The sequence below is a fragment of the Triturus cristatus genome, chromosome 5_1, assembly GCF_964204655.1.
Source record: "Triturus cristatus chromosome 5_1, aTriCri1.1, whole genome shotgun sequence".
Lineage (NCBI taxonomy): Eukaryota > Metazoa > Chordata > Amphibia > Caudata > Salamandridae > Triturus > Triturus cristatus.
In genome coordinates this window covers 606,699,834-606,716,474 of record NC_140587.1, presented here as the reverse complement: position 1 = coordinate 606,716,474, position 16,641 = coordinate 606,699,834, and the positions used below count along the sequence as shown (strand labels likewise).

Here is a 16,641-nt window from a genome sequence, read left to right as displayed (position 1 = left end):
TGCATACCCCTTCGGCCATGTGTGCATTCTTGGGGCCAATCACCCTGGACCATTGTGATGTTGCTGTGCCTATCTGTTTGATCTGGGATTTCCTGTTTGTCTGCTGGCTATGTGCCAATCCACCTGTAACCTGTAAATCAGTGACCTCACACCTGGGTCTCAGAGCAAGTCTAGCTACGTATATCTGAGTGGGTGTTCATAAAGGGCGAATTTGTTAATAAAGATGCAATTTCGTTTTTATACATAAATGTATTGTTATTCATATTGATATCAACGTATATACTCAATATTAACAGTCTAAACTGATTGCATTCTCTCCCACCAAACATACCACGGGAAAAGAACCTACAAAACTAGGTTCAAAATCAGTCCAAGTTTTTTTACCAATTACTATCAACAAACTGTTTGTAATCACGTTTTGCTTGCTGTAAAATAAGTAGTTTGCTGACATGAACAGAGGAGATCTGAGATAACAGGGCTGTAACAGATGGTGTTGAAGTGGATGGTGCAACATCAGGAAATAGTTAAGGGTGAAAGCCAAAGGAACAGAATAAGGGAGAGTTTCCTAAAGACGAATGCAGAGATTACTGTACAAAATTCTTCTAGTAATAACCACAAGACCGATTGTTCTTTTTCGTTCATGGTGTAACATTCTACAAACTGTTCTAGAAATTGACTAATTTATGAAGAAACTGTTCCGGAAACTGATTATTTCACTTAATTGGACTGTCAATCTGGAGTTGATAACTGTTGGATTTTTAAATTGTTGGTACCCCACCTTCAAATCAGTGTGTTCCAAAGCTTCAAGATGTACTGGCAACCCTTGTCAGTGATTATTTCAGAAGACAAATCAAGAAACCATACTACTTCCTTCAAGAAAAATATATTTAACCGAGGGACAGTATGTAGTTTATGCAACACAATGAAATGAGCAGACATAGTGTAGCAATCTACCACTAGTAGGCCCTACAACATTTTTCTTCGATGGAGGCAGGTCAGTAATGAACTCCACGCCGATATTTTTCCAGTCTATTTCTTGGATAGGTGAGAGAAGTAGGGTGCCTGAATACATTTGATAGGAATTGTTCATCTAGGCACAAATTAGCCTTTTTTTCAAATACCTAATAGTAGGTCACCAAAGATATCTGACCACCAGATCATAAGTCTTTCTTCATCTGTGATGTCCTGCTGAAGGAATCTCTTGAGACCAAAAAATTACTTGTCCTCACAGTTCAGAGAAAGGAATAAACAGTTTGTTTTATGAAAACACAGCCTCTCCATTATGGTGCAATCATGTTATTCTTCCTTGATTCCATTGCTGTTGATCCCAAGAGAACAAACAGGACAAGTAATCCTCTAAATGAGACACATTGAAATGTTGCACAGTCAAAGTAAGCAGTGTTTTCATTTGATGTGTTTTAGGTTCCAGTTGTTGAGACAAAGCTTCAACTATTCATAGCTTTTCTCTAGTCTTTAAGTGATTAGATACTTGATTCTTGGGAAGAACAACATCCATCTTGCAGGCTGATAGTACATTTCATGACTTTTAAAATCCTAGATATTTATTGTCAGTCTATACTGTCATTAAATGCAAGAACCCCTCCAGATGATTACACCAGTGAGCAAAGTCTTCTTTGATTGGAGGTAGTTCTTTGTCATATATGGTGTAATTCTGCTCGGTGGTGGTTAGAGTTCACCGGAAAAAGGCTGCAGTGTGCACACAATAATTTTGAATGTTTTCTTTGAGACTATGGGCCAGAAGTACGAGCGGTAAGAAATGCGACTTGCAATTTGGGAGTCACTAAATGATACCTACGAACAAAGGAGAACCCATGATTGTGTGTGGCAAATGATTTGCATCGCTATTTTGAGTCGGGTAACGCTCACAAATATCGTACTCCTCAGAAAAGCCCTTTTTGCATACGCAAATAGCGAGCGTGGCAAAAACAAGCCCATATTGCGCACACAAATTGCGATTGAGGAAAAAACATGGAAAACACTTCCGTAGAAAAGCCCTTTTTGCACACGCAAATAGTGAGCACAGCAAAAACAAGCCCATAATGTGGACGCAAATTGTGTCAAGAACCACACTCTCTTACCTGTTCGGAAGCGTGGTGATGAGTTTGGCAGAGACACAATGAGCCAACTTCCCTGATTCCTAAATAATAACTTGTGATTTTTATATTACACTAGTTCGAAAATAGAAACTGAGGAGGAGGGCCGGATACTGGACGTTGTGGGGTGACTTCTTGCTGTCGACCTGCGAGGCAACAAGAAACACTACTAAGTGAAGAGTTTCTGGGTATTAGTGACTCTAAACTACTTCCTATAGAAATCTGTCTTTTAAGTAAATTCTAACAAAAGCCTACCTGCGATCAGAAGTTGGAGAACCTAACGTCCCAGTATGTCTTTATGGATTGGTTGGCGGAGCAGGGGTAGCTGATAGACGTCTTGCTTATTGGTTGTGAAATCGCTTGAAACTCTTGAGAAAGAGGATACAACACCAGTATGATTTTAATGACACATATGCATTTCCCTACTAATTAACCTTTTTACATCCACTTCAAAATTACTCACATGTGCTTTCTTTCTGTACCCTTGTATAGCTTACTCCTACTCCTACTAAAGACAAAATGGGGAAAAAACAAAGGAAAAAATACAGAACACCTTTGTCTCTTTAAACACCATACAATGAAATTATTTTGCACTGGGTGTTATGAATTTTCTTTTCAAAGAAACTGAAAAACATTCTTTCTTAATGCACTCTGATGACCTGTAACAAAGTACTTTGAATTAGCTAATTATCTCTATAAAGTTCTTTTCAGTCTTTAGTTTTGCGTCGTAGAATTGTGCACAATATGTTTCAAAAATTAACAAATCTATGTTGCTTTCTTGCGCTGGGCGCCTAAAAATAATCTTGTACTTAGCTTTCTTTTTTCATCCTGCAGGTTCAGAGGTTATCGATGGATGATGTTCTGTGCGCTGCTCTTCAGGTAAGTTGCAGAGAAGCAGCACGAACTTCATGTCCTCAAAACGAACGGTAGGCCAAGCGCCTTCTAGAACTCGGGTGTGGTCTTTTATACCTGGACCACACACCAAGTGTTTACACGGTCATTCACATTCTCAACGTGCCGACGTGTGCGCACACCTTTCTACCGATCCCGGTAGCAATCGGAAGCTCCGCCAGGACCCAGAGCCTCGCAGCAATCTCCCTGAGTTTTACTGGCAAACCGCATCTGAAACACCCAATGTTCCACAGCTTTCTCTGACCCACAGAAATTGGCATCTTTACAAATAAACACAGAGTGTTCTTCAAGCATACCTAGAATTAGCAATACTAAACATGATTCCTCATAAAAAATTAATGGCAAAAACACCCCCAACAATGTATATACGAACATAAGTCTCTTTTAGCATACACAATAATAAGGAATGCTGGTGCAAGGGAAAGGTGTGGGATTTTTTAGACACAACAGATACCTTTGTCCTATAACCATATCTGTACATAGATGATTAGCAGATCACGTCTTAGCTCTAATTGGCCCTAATCGTGACAGTACTCCCCTATCAAGATCCCCCCTAAAATTAGTGGGATTGGTTTTGGCTTGGTTTGGTGTTGCGTAGGAAAAGTTTTTACTATACGTGGAGCATTTTTTAAATGTTCTAAAGGTTCCCACGAACGCTCTTCGGGACCATATCTTTTCCAGTCTACTAAATAGAATAATTTACCACAAATTCTTTTAGAATCCAAGATTCCTTTAACTTCAAATTCTGGAACACCTTCTATAGAAATGGGAGGGGGAGGTTTAGTTATACGAATTTCAGGAGGACAAGGTTTAAGCAATGAAACATGAAAGACCGGGTGAAATCGATAGTGTTGTGGAAGTGTCAATTTAACACTTACTGGATTAATTATCTTTTCCACAACAAATGGTCCAATGAATCTGGGATGAAACTTTTTGTGTCCCTTTATTCACAAGTTCTTTGTTGCAAGCCATACTCTATCGCCTACTAGAGAAGTAGGCTGAGCAGAACGATGTTTGTCAGCTGTTAATTTTTGACTTTCTTTAGCCTTAGCCAAGTGAAATTGAGCATCTTGATGAATGGTATTTAGTTTAGTGACAAACTCTTGTATAGATGGAACTTCTTCTGGGATTATTATGTGGTCAGGAATACTTTTTGGATGATAACCATAATTACAAAAAAATGGAGACTTATTGATAGAAGAATGATATCCATTATTGTAAGCAAATTCTAGGGCCCATAATCGCTCTGACCATTCTCCATGGTAATCTCTTAAAACATACCGTAAGGGGCCGTACGGATGTAGCCCGTTACGGCTTCTGGTCCGCGCGCGGTCTTGGCGACGAGAAAGTGGCTATAGGCACCTGGGATCATCGCAACAGGCACCGGCCGATGATGTGAGGCACCTGCGGAGGCCGGTTTTGATTGCCGACCGCCACGAGTAGAGTTTCTGCCCTGGCTGCCTCGGAAGGTGAATGTGCTACTCATTAAAATGGCGGCGCGCGACCCGCGGTGACAGGGGCCCGGCATGAACTCCCGCTGGCAACGGAGACGCCGATCTCCATAAGTGATACAAAGGACCAACTTGAGGTACCGCTTGGTTCGGGGGTGCTGGCGGCGGCAAGATGGGAGCTTTGGCTTGGCTAGACTTTTCCCCCTTCCCCTCTGCCTGACTTTAACATGGCGGCCGTGTTTGCCTAAATGGCGGCGGTCGCCGACACGCCTGTCTTGAGTGCTGGGACTGCTTACTGTCTCCTGGTGGAGGGGCCCATCACACGCGGTGCTGGATGATTCGCTGCCTCCTGTCTCCTGAACACTACCGCATGCCTGCATAGAGCCTGATTACCTGGGACCACTGTGCTCACCTCTGCTCTGATGTAACCCGGCATGTGCACCAGCCCCCCCTCTCGGTGATCTATGGATGTAATCCATCACGGCTGATAAGTCCTGCACGGGCCATCTTGGTCCTCATGATTTGCCGCCTTGCTGCCCCTGCTGAAGTCTCTTTCTAACTGGCTCCTCCTAGACAAAGGCACGACATCCCACGGCTTCCGCTATTATCCTGGGCACAGGTGCACATCTACTTGCTATACCCCCATGCGGCAGCACTGACCCTCCCCGTGCATTAAATGGCTGCACGGCTGACTTCACAAGGAGATACCCTCTTTAGCTTCGGGATACTGGTTTTGCGACAAGGGGGTCGCCACTTCCGCCACCACTTCATGCTATTCACCAGCTGGTCCCCTGCACAACCTATCCTCCCTACGCATGCATGACTTTGAAGGTCTGAGCCATATGCCACCTAAAAAGACGATGAGCAAGACGCCAAACAAGGTCTCAAATTTCTTTGCTTCCTCAGAAAAGCGGTCCATGCTATGAGGAGACGCAAGCTCTACAACAATGGCCCTCATTAAAGCGGACCTTTTAACAATATTCAAAGACTTCAAATCAGAACTCCGAAACGATATCAGCCAAGACATCAAAGCCTCCATAGACCAACTGCGGTCAGACTTGTCAGAGCGCCTGACCTCTCTGCAACAGGATGTTGACTCAATGGGCACTAGGGTCCTTGACCTCGAGACACACCATCAGGATCAAGAGCAACTCAATGCGGAGCTCTGAGACGATGTCCAAACACTTAAGGCTCAGCTCCATCAAGCGCAGCTCAAGATGGAGGATCTCGAGAACAGAGCACGTAGGGAGAACATACGGATCCGAGACCTGGAGGAAAACGCGGAAGGGCCAGATTTGGAGGCCTTCTTGGTGGGGCTGTTCTCGGAGATCCTGCTTCCATGGGCTCTTAAAATCAAACTAGATAGAGTTCACCGAGTGGGGTTCCTCCAGCACGGAGAGAAGAGGCAACCCCGCGACATCCTGGCAAAATTCCACTCCTATAAGGTTAAAGAGGCAGTTCTCCAGGCAGCTAGGATGAAAGACTCCGTCTCATTTCAAGGCCATTCGTGTACCATCAATCAGGACGTGGCACCCTCTACTTTGGCACGGAGACAGCTGTTTAGACCTGTCACCGCAAAATTACAAGATGATAAGATCCGGTACAGTTGGACCTACCCATTTGGACTCAGCTTTGATTTCCAGAACAAACGGCGCCACATCGCCGATCTACAGGAGGGCTTGGATCTTCTGGGCCTTCCCTCTGAGGAAGTTGCCTCCTCCCAAGGTAAAAATGGAGAATCTACCCGAGGCTCAGCATCGGCACCTGCCTGGAGTCTTGGGACACTCAGGGGGCACTGATGATCTACTCCGGCCTGCATCAAGGAGTCTACTGTGTATGCGGGCCATTCAGTGGCATACTACGAGAGCCGACGCTAACTCAGTGCACAAGGCGTGGGTTGCTCTTCGGATTCACAGCTGCTCCCATCCCTAGGACCTTGGCCACTTATCCACGATGAGAAGAGAACACTGGTACTGTGCACTCTACCTGTGAGACCAATTTGGCTTTCCTTGTTTTTGTTTTCTGGAGTGAGGTTTGTCGGCAGGGTGGAGATAATCTTGCATGTTGATACAGGCTGTTACCCAGAATGGTTCCTGATGATGTAGTCATTAATGCTGGTAACCTACTGATGCATTCAGCTAAGCATGGCCTTTTATTAAGACTTGCCTTTCCTTGTTGATTCCCTTAGCCGCGCAAATATGCTTTTGACTGCAAATTCTGCCGAGACGGGCGTGGACGGGGTCCTCAAACCTGCTGTCCCCCCTGGTTCCTGGAAGGCCCCTTTCAGCCACACAGAGGGACCTACTGTAATCTTAGTATTGTTTATTTGAATATGTTTGTTTCTGTTTCTTTGAGGGGGTGGGGTGGGTAGGGGAGGGCTGTGGTGGAGGCTTTTTAACAGTTATTTGCGACAAGAACTCTGATTTTTGGGAGAGCTTGGTTATGAGGTCTGGCATTATGACTATTCAGGAGGGAGGATTTGGATCAGAAGCTATGTTGAATTTTGGAGCGATGGATAGGCGGTAGGGGTGTACCTGTGACATAATGTTGATTACTATAGGAACGTGGAATGTTAAAGGTCTTAACTCTCCCCAAAAACATCACAAAGTCTGGAAATACATTCTCGACCATCATCTTGACATAGTAGCGTTACAGGAGATGCACTTAGTTAGAGCCGAGGACACGCGCCTCAAACACAAACACTTTCCGCTAATTTATAGGTCCTCCGCCCACACAAAACATAGGGGAGTGGCCATCATGTTTCGCTCTTCCATACAATTCCAACCGCTGGGAGTTCAGAGTGACAAGGAGGGTTGCTGGGTTATGATAAAAGGACGCTTATGAGGGAAGCTCAGCACCTTTGCCGTGGTATACGTCCCTAATACTGGGCAAGCGGCCTTTTTACACAAGTTTCTGGGGAAACTCACAGATTTTGTAGAGGGACCACTAATCCTTATGGGTGATTTCAATTTGGTATGGCAGAAAGAGTTGGACAGTACGCAGACTCAGCGTTCGGACATGGTCTCATTTTCGGGGGCGACGCAACAATGCTTACATGATTTAAGACTTCTAGACGCCTGGATCACCCTTTTCCCACAGACCTGAGATTACACCTTCTATTCCCTTGTTCATCATACATACTCGCGGCTCGATTATATCTTCATAAGTCAGACCCTACGGGGGGCCCTACAGGATGCCAAGATCTTCCCCCTCGCGGTGTCTGACCATAGCCTGCTATCCGTTAACCTCACTTGGTATGGAAACCCCCCGACAACCCCCAGGTGGTACTTTCACCTGTCGCTTCTCCGTGATGAAGATTCCTGTACCAAACTGAGAAAAGCGATCACTCAGTTCTTCAAAACTAATGACCCGGAGGACACTTCAGAATTTACCACTTGGGATACTTTTAAAGCTGTTATTAGGGAGGATTGTATTGCCCTTAATGCGGCTTTGAACAAGCAGCGGGCTAGCAAGGGAGAACAATTGGAAAGTGAGTTGGCTGATATTGAGCGCTCCCATAAACTCAACCCCACGAGGCAAACTCTGCGCAACCTCACGGCACTCCGGGACAAACTTAGGGCTCTATATAATAATAGGGCAGAATTTACACTCCTCAAATTGCGACATCTATCATACACTCAGGGCAATAAAATTGGTAAACACCTTGCCAGACAATTGAAAGACAAACGTGAACGAGAATATATAGGTGGCATTAAGGGACCAACGGGGGACATCATATATAAAGATGAGGACAAAGCTGAACTCTTTGGCTCCTTCTATACAAATCTCTACCCTGGGGACACCCTAGACACCGATGCCCAAAAGGACTACCTACAGGCATTGCCCCTACCTCAGGTATCTGCTGAATGGAAGGTTTGCTCACAGCTCCTATAACAGTAGACGATGTGACTGCGGCCATTAAAGCCCTAAAACCCCACAAGGTCCCCGGGCCGGATGGCTATACCGCCCTCTTTTATAAGACATTTGCCCCAGACATTAGCTCCCACCTTGCACGTCTTTTTAACACTATGGCGGAGACGGGCTCGACCTCTGGCACAATGTCCGAGGCCATTATCTCTGTGATACCTAAACCGGGGAAGGACCCCTAACACTGCGCATCTTATAGGCCGATCACCCTATTAAATCTGGACGTCAAACTCTACTCCTCGATTATAGCCAAACGCTTGAATGACCTCATGCCTGCCCTTATCCACCCAGATCAGTCTGGTTTTGTCAATGGCCCTCAAACACATGATAATACCCGTCGCATTGTGCATGTGATTGAAAAGGCCAATAGACGCCAAATTCCTGCAGTCCTAGTAGGGTTAAATGCTGAAAAAGCTTTCGATAGGGTTGATTGGCCATATCTTTTCCAAACACTCACAGCATTCGGATTTTCGCCCAAATTTTTCACCATGATTAGAGCTAATTCCCTCCACCCCCGCTCTAAAGTGGTAGTCAACGGGGTGCACTCACCCTTTTTTTGCCACTCCAGAGGCATCCATCAGGGGTGTCTCCTTTCGCCCTTACTTTTTGCCCAAAGCATAGAACCACTAGCATTAGCAATTAGGTCTCATCCTGGAATTAAAGGGTTACCATTCACTGGGGAGTCCCACAAAATTTCACTATTTGCGGATGATGTCCTTTTGTCCTTAGCTGACCCTGCAACCTACCTCCCCCACTTACAATCAGAACTTCAGCTGATTGAGGTTGTGTCAGGATTTAAAATAAATGTAGACAAATCATATATACTCAACCTCACCCTCCTGCCGACAGAAGTCCTCAGACTCCGGCCCCTTACTTCCCTTCCCTGGGCTAGCGAATCCATCCAATACTTGGGGGTCCAACTAACGCCAAGACTTGAAAGACTCTATGCTGCCAATTTTCCTCCCATTCTTGCACGCATTCAAACAGAACTCACGAAATTGCAACCTCTTTTCCTGTCATGGTCAGGTCGAATTCACGCCGTAAAGATGACTCTCTTGCCTAAGCTCCTTTATTTGTTTCAAGCCTTACCTATTGAGCTTGAGGGTGACTTCTTTCGGAAAGTGAAGGCTATGATTCTCTGCTTTATCTGGCAGGGAAGCCGAGCACACTTCTCCTACTCCCTGTTGCGCCGCTCTTGCGAAGAAGAGGGTGTTGGTCTCCCAGATATTCAATTATATTATAAAGCGGCACAGCTGAGAGTCCTGGTAGAATGGTCACAACAGGAATCTGAAAAACATTGGTTACATATGGACCGCAGCGTAACGGGAAGGACAATTTGGGACTTGGCTTGGCGCCCTAGACAGGACAGACCTAAAAACACTTACATTAGCACCCCCACACGTACCACCCTGAATGTGTGGGACTCAGTCTCGGGTGACGATAGGTGGACCTCGTTTCCCTCCCCCTTTACACCGATCCATTTTAACCCAGCATTCCCCCCGGCCCTACATGAGGGACCCTTTGATGCCTGGAGGAAGGGAGGTTGCTTAGCTCTGACACACCTGTTTCACAACTTTGACCCTCTCACTTTTGATAATTGTAAACAAGATTATGCAATTGGTCACACAGAGCGTTATCATTATACCCAATTGATGCATTGGGCCCTTACGCCTCACGTACGAGAAGCTGCCACCCGACCCCTCACAAAATTTGCGGCCTTCCTCACCAAGACTACTTCTATGAGGGGAGTGATCTCAGCTTCCTGCTTAAAACGACTCTATCCCTGCGCCCGCATTATATGTCCATATGGGAAGATTTGATACACTGTCCTATATCAGAGGAGGAGTGGAAGCACTTATGTCGGACATTACACGTTTCAATCAATCCACTGAGTTCAGGGAAGCCCACTTAAAGACCATGATGGTCTGGTACCTACATCCTGTCAAGCTGCGGCAAATCTTCCCCACTACTTCTGATAGGTGCTGGAGGGGATGTGGGCTACTTGGGGATTTTCAACACATATGGTGGGATTGTCTGACCATCTGCCCCTTTTGGGAAGAAATCCTGGCACACATAAAACACATACTGGGATACCCCGTCCCCTCTACCATGGCAGCCGTCCTGTTGGGGTTTCGCAATTCCTCCCTAGAACACCAGACCCGAGCTGATAAAATGATCATGTGGCTTTGTTTTGGAGAAGCTAAGATCACCCTGGCTGCCGCCTGAAAGAGAAAGGAGGCTCCGGCTATCTCTCTTTGGCACTCTCGCCTCTGGAAACTGCTTAGTTTAGAACGTATGTCTTCCATTTTCAGAGATAACTATAAGAATTTTGAATTTAAATGGGGCCCCCTGGTCTCCTTCCTTTCACGAGGTCTTCCATCTGCTGTGTGTCCTTCCACAATAAGAGCCCTGCATTTCTTCCAATTCTGATTAGGGTTCGCATGTCATGTGCTTTTGTCTTTGTATGATTGTGGCCGCCACCATGGGGAGGGTGGGGGTGGGTTTAAGGGCGGGTTATTTTGTTCTGTATTTCTGTTTTGTTTTCACATCTGAGATAAATTGCTCTCTGATATATGCTTATTCCATGCCACACATATCAGTTGTAAGATCTGGGAAAGTCGTTCTAATGGAAGGAAGATGACACTCTGCGGAACTGCGCGTTCTCGACTTCAATCAGAAAAGACTAACTTCAAGCTCCACAACGTTTAGAAACTGTATCCATTATTGGGGCCACTTCATAAGGAAGGAGCTTGACCTTTACTGGGCAGTATATCCCTTTTGGCCTTTATACTTTTCTTGCACTACTTTGCTCCCCTGCGTGGGATACTGTTCTAGTATTATCTCAGGTGTATGTTGGTGACAAAACACACCGTAGGAATTGTTCTATGGTTTAATTAGTGCGTTCTGTCAAGCTATTAGTTTGTGGATGATAGCTCGAAGATAAATGCACCTCCATTTTCAATGCTTTACTCAAATTGTGCCAAACATGTGATATAAATTGAGGTCTCTATCGGAAATGACCATAGATGGAATTCCATGTAAATGGATAATATCTTTTGCTAATAATGTTGCTAGATCCATGGCTGAAGGTAATTTTTTCAAAGGAATAAAATGAGCCATACGTGTACACTGATCCACCACAGTTAGGATAGTTCTAAATCCCTGTTTAGTGGGTGGAAGGCCAACAATAAAATCAAAAGAGATTGTATGCCAAGGCTGAGGGGTATGGGTAGTGGTTGTAAGATTCCACTGGGGGCTTGATGTAAAGATTTATTTTGGGTACATACAATACATGTTTCAACCAAATTTTTGATATCATTGAACATTGAAGGCCACCAAAATTTTCTTTTGATTGAATGGTAAGTTTTTGTAATACCTGGATGAGCAGACAATATAGTGTTATGGTGTAATTTTATGACAGATTTCTGAATAGAAACTGTTGGTACCACAATCTGATCATTCATAATTAACAAATTCTCTTTCCATTATACCGATGGATATATCTTTTGCCACTTATCTTTGGATTTTTTTTTAAATTCTTCCTGAATCTCATGTATAACATCAATGGTGATAAGTCCAGCTTGAAAACATGACAAGGGCAAAATGGGTTGTACATTTGTAATAGACTCACACTCAGTTTCAGTCTCTCCAATGCGATATAAAGCATCTTCTTTATGATTATCTTTCCCAGGTCGAAATGTGATTATAAAATTGTAATCATTAAAAAACAGTGTCCAACACAGTTGTCTGGCTGATAAAGCTTTAACTGTTCTTAATGGCTGTAAGTGTCTATGATCAGTATAGATTGTGACTGCATGGCGAGCACCTAACAAGTAATGGCGCCATTCTTCAAAAACTGCCTTAATTGCCAATAATTATTTATCTAGAATGGCATAATTGTGTTCTGCAGCAGATAATTTGCGTGAAAAATACGCAATGGAGTGTATCTGACCTGTGTTTTTATCTCTTTGTGAAAGAATCCCTCCTAAGGCAAATTGTGAGGCATTGGCCTCCACAATAAATGGGCTGGACTGATCAGGATGTCTGAAAATGGGTGCTGACTTGAATAAATCTTCCAATTTTTGGAAAGGCTTTTTCCGCTGCTTCATTCCATTCAAATTTTACTCCTTTACGAAGGAGCCTGGTAATAGGGGTAATAATTTATGAGAAATTTTAAATGAAGCATCTGTAGAAATTTGCAAAGCCTACAAAGCTCTGAATTTGTTTTACTGAGGTGTGACTGGGTCAGGAACTCACCGTTTCTACCTTTTTAGGATCCATTTCAATTCCTGAGGGACTGATTACATATCCTAGGAATTCTACTTTGTTGACATGAAACATGCTCTTTTCCAATTTAACAAATAAATAGTTTTGAAGTAGTTTTTGGAGAATGGCTCGTATTTGTTTTACATGTTCTGATTTGTCTTTTGGGTAAATAAGAATTTCATCTATATAGACAACACAGCAAACATCAATAAATTCGTGTAAAACCTAATTTATAAAAAATTGGAAAGCAGCAGGAGCATTACAGAGTCCGAAGGGCATAACTTAATACTCAAAAAGACCAAATTTGGTGCGGAATGCAGTCTTCCACTCATTGCCCTCTTGAACTCTTACTAAACGGCATGCTCCACGCAATTTAGTATAAATGGTTGCTTGTTTCATCTGGTCTAATAATGTCGGAATTAAAGGCAAAGGGTATCGATTTTTTACTGTCACATTGTTCAAGGCTCTATAATTGATGCATGGGCGCAAATCTCCCCCCTTCTTTGGAATGAAAAATAAAGGGGAAGAAACCGGGGATTTAGAATGCCTAATAAAGCCGTTTGCCAAATATTCATCTAAATAAGTTCTTAGGTATTCATTCTCTTTTTCTGTTAATGCATAAAAACGACTGCATGGCAGCGCTGCACCAGGAACCAAATCTATTCGACAATTGAAATCTCGATGTGGAGGCAAGGTATTAGCTTTTTTTTGTCGAACACATCAATTAAATCGCCATTTTCTGTGGGAACTCCTTCAAGGAGTAATACACTTCGCGTTTCTTTTGGAAAATCATAACCTTGAACTGTGTCATTGTCAGTAGGAGTTTAAAAACAGGTGGTGTGACAATATGGTGAATAAAAAGTAACAATCCTCTTTACCCAATCAATCCCAGGATTATGGCAAATCAACCGCGGAATTCCCAGGATGAGCTTAAATTGTGGTGCGTCAATGATGTCAAACGTAATAAGCTCACTATGAAATGGGGAGCTTAACATTTGTAACCTTTCAGTGTGATAGTGAATGGGACCAGAAGTGAGTTATTTACCGTCAACTGCTCAAACGATTTCAGGTCGAGATTTAGCTACTCTGTGTAAGCCAAGTTTGTTCAAAAAGTGTGTATCAATAAAATTTCCTGTGGCTCCAGAATCTATTAACTTATCCACTATCCCTGACCGTTCAGGATAATCTATAGCTGTGAGTTTTACTTGAATACAAAGATGTCGACATGAATCTGTAGGGTCTGTGGAGGCCAAATTAAAAGTCTCACTCGATAAACTGACCTCGTCTTTCGTCGAGTTTATTAGTTTTCCGAATTTGATTGCACAATGGTTACTTCAGATGATTTGATTTTACTTTTATTGGGATGTGTAGGACACACTTTTACAAAATTTCCCGATTTGCCACAATAAAGGCATTGATTAAGTTTACGTCTTTTTTCTTTTTCTTTCTTGCTAAGGGGTCCGCCAATAGTACCAATTTGCATTGGTTCTTCGTGATCAGATTTTTGAGCTGTCTCCTTAACGGAAGGAATTTTGTTCTTAATTATAAGAAGCTTATGGTCAGACCTTCCACGTTCACCTTTTCTTTCTAATAATCTATGATTTAATTTTACCACTAAATCAATGAATTCACTGCAATCGTGGGGTGGGTCTCAAATTTGAGTGACCATGTCTTTTAATTTGTCTCTTAATCCTCTATAAAAGAGGGAAATTATTTTTTCCTGAGGCCAATTGGATTCCAAAACTAGACGATTAAAAAGAGAAATATAATGAATTAGGTCTGATGATCCTTGTTTTAAGTTTAGAAGTTCTTTGTCTGCTGTTTGTACAAATACGTGTTTTACAAACAACTTCTTCATAGTTTGTTTAAACCGCCGAAAATCATATAAAAGAGGGTCATTACTTTCTACTAATGGGACTGATCATAAAGCTGCATCGCCTCCTAAATAGGAGAGAATAAAAGCCACCTTAGAGGAGTCATCAGGAAAGACTGTGGGCTTTGCAATGAAATGGAGATCACATTGATTCATAAAATTGGTAAATTTATTAGAATCACCATAAAATCGTTCTGGTTGGGCTAAAGGCACGGACACTAGGGTAACTATTTGAATTTGGGTATAGGCGTTGGAAGCCGTAGTTGGAGATACTGTTTGAAAACTGGATGGTTTTAGAATAGGTTTTTGAATTGCTCCTTGCAGGGTTGTTATATCTCTGCGCAAAGCTGCATTCTCGACTTTTAAATCTCTTAACATGGTAGCAATATACTGTAAACTAACTTCTTGAGTTGGATTCATTGTGTCTGGGTGAAACTATATCCGTGGGCTTGGCCTTCTGTCAAGAACCACACTCTCTTACCTGTTCGGAAGTGTGGTGATGAGTTTCGCAGAGACGCAATGAGCCAACTTCCCTGATTCCTAAATAATAACTTGTGATTTTTATATTACACTAGTTAGAAAATAGAAACTGGGGAGGAGGGCCGGATACTGGACGTTGTGGGGTGACTTATTGCTGTGGACCTGCGAGGCAACAAGAGACATTACTAAGTGAAGAGTTTCTGGGTATTAGTGACTCTAAACGACTTCCTATAGAAATCTGTCTTTTAAGTAAAAACAAAAAGCCTACCTGCGATCAGAAGTTGGAGAACCTAAGTATGTCTTTATGGATTGGTTGGCAGAGCAGGGGTAGCTGATAGGTGTCTTGCTTCTTGGTTGTGAAATCGCTTGAAACTCTTGAGAAAGAGGATAAAACACCAGTATGATTTTAATGACACATATGCATTTCCTTACTAATTAACCTTTTTAGATCCACTTCAAAATTACTCACATGTGCTTTCTTTCTGTACCCTTGTATAGCTTACTCCTACTCCTACTAAAGACAAAATGGGGAAAAAAAACAAAGGTAAAAACACAGAAAACCTTTGTCTCTGTAAACAAAATGCAATGGAATTCTTTTGCACTGGGCGCTATGAATTTTCTTCTCAAAGAAACAGAAAAATGTTCTTTCTTAATGAACTCTGATGACCTGTAACAAAGTACTTTGAATTAGCTAATTACCTCTATAAAGTTATTTTCAGTCTTTAGTTTTGTGTCGCAGAATTGTACACAAAATGTTCCAAAAATTAACAAAATCTAAGTTTCTTTCTTGCGTTGGGCGCCAAAAAATAATCTTGTACTTGGCTTTCTTTTTTCATCCTGCAGGTTCAGAAGTTATCGAGGAGATCGTCGGATGATGTTCTGCGCGCTGCTCTTCAGATAAATTGCAGAGAAGTAGCACGAACTTCATGTTCTCCAAACGAATGGAAGGCCAAGCACCTTCTAGAACTCGGGTGTGGTCTTTTCTACCTGGACCACACCCAAGCATTTACACTCTTGTTCACGTTTTCAACGTGCTGACGTGTGCGCAAAGCTTTCTACCAATCCCGGTAGCGATCAGAAGCTCCGCCGGGACTCAGAGCCTCGCAGTAATCTCCCTGAGTTTTACTGGCAAACCGTATCTGAAACATTCAATGTTCCACAGCTTTCTCTGACCCACAGAAATTGGCATCTTTACAAATAAACACAAAGTGTTCTTCAAGCATACCTAGAATTAGCAATACTAAACATGATTCTTCATAAAATGTTCATGGCAAAAACACCTCCAACATGAGTGCTGGTGCACGGGAAAGGGGTGGGATTTTTTTGACATAACAGAAACTTTTGTCCTATAACTATACCTGTACATAGATGATTAGCAGATCTCGTCTTAGCTCTAATTTTCCCTAATTGTGACAAATTGTGATTGCAAAAAAAACATGGAAAACACTTCCTGGTTGAGCTGAAGGACCCCTAAACAGAAAGTGGTGTCCTGAGCAGAAACTCCAGCACATGGTATGGTCAGGTGCAGCAGCACAGTTCAACACTGCTGTTTGGCTATCACTGAAACCATGAGCAGCAAGGCCAGTGACAAGAGTGGCAAGGAGTGGCTGAGGAAGCT

At 43.0% G+C, this 16,641-nt stretch overlaps 1 protein-coding gene across 1 annotated transcript in view; it reads left to right on the top strand.

The window, feature by feature from the left end:
* The window catches only part of LOC146831263 (uncharacterized), a 56,605-nt gene extending 40,252 nt beyond the window's left edge, over positions 1–16,353 (top strand). Inside the window, exons 2-4 of the mRNA XM_085604127.1 lie at positions 2,949–2,993; positions 15,522–15,567; positions 15,867–16,353. Of these exons, the coding sequence (XP_085460253.1) occupies positions 2,949–2,993; positions 15,522–15,567; positions 15,867–16,061 (286 nt within the window). The 3' untranslated portion in view covers positions 16,062–16,353. The remainder of the gene's footprint in view (positions 1–2,948; positions 2,994–15,521; positions 15,568–15,866) is intronic.
* The last annotated feature ends 288 nt before the right edge of the window (positions 16,354–16,641 follow it).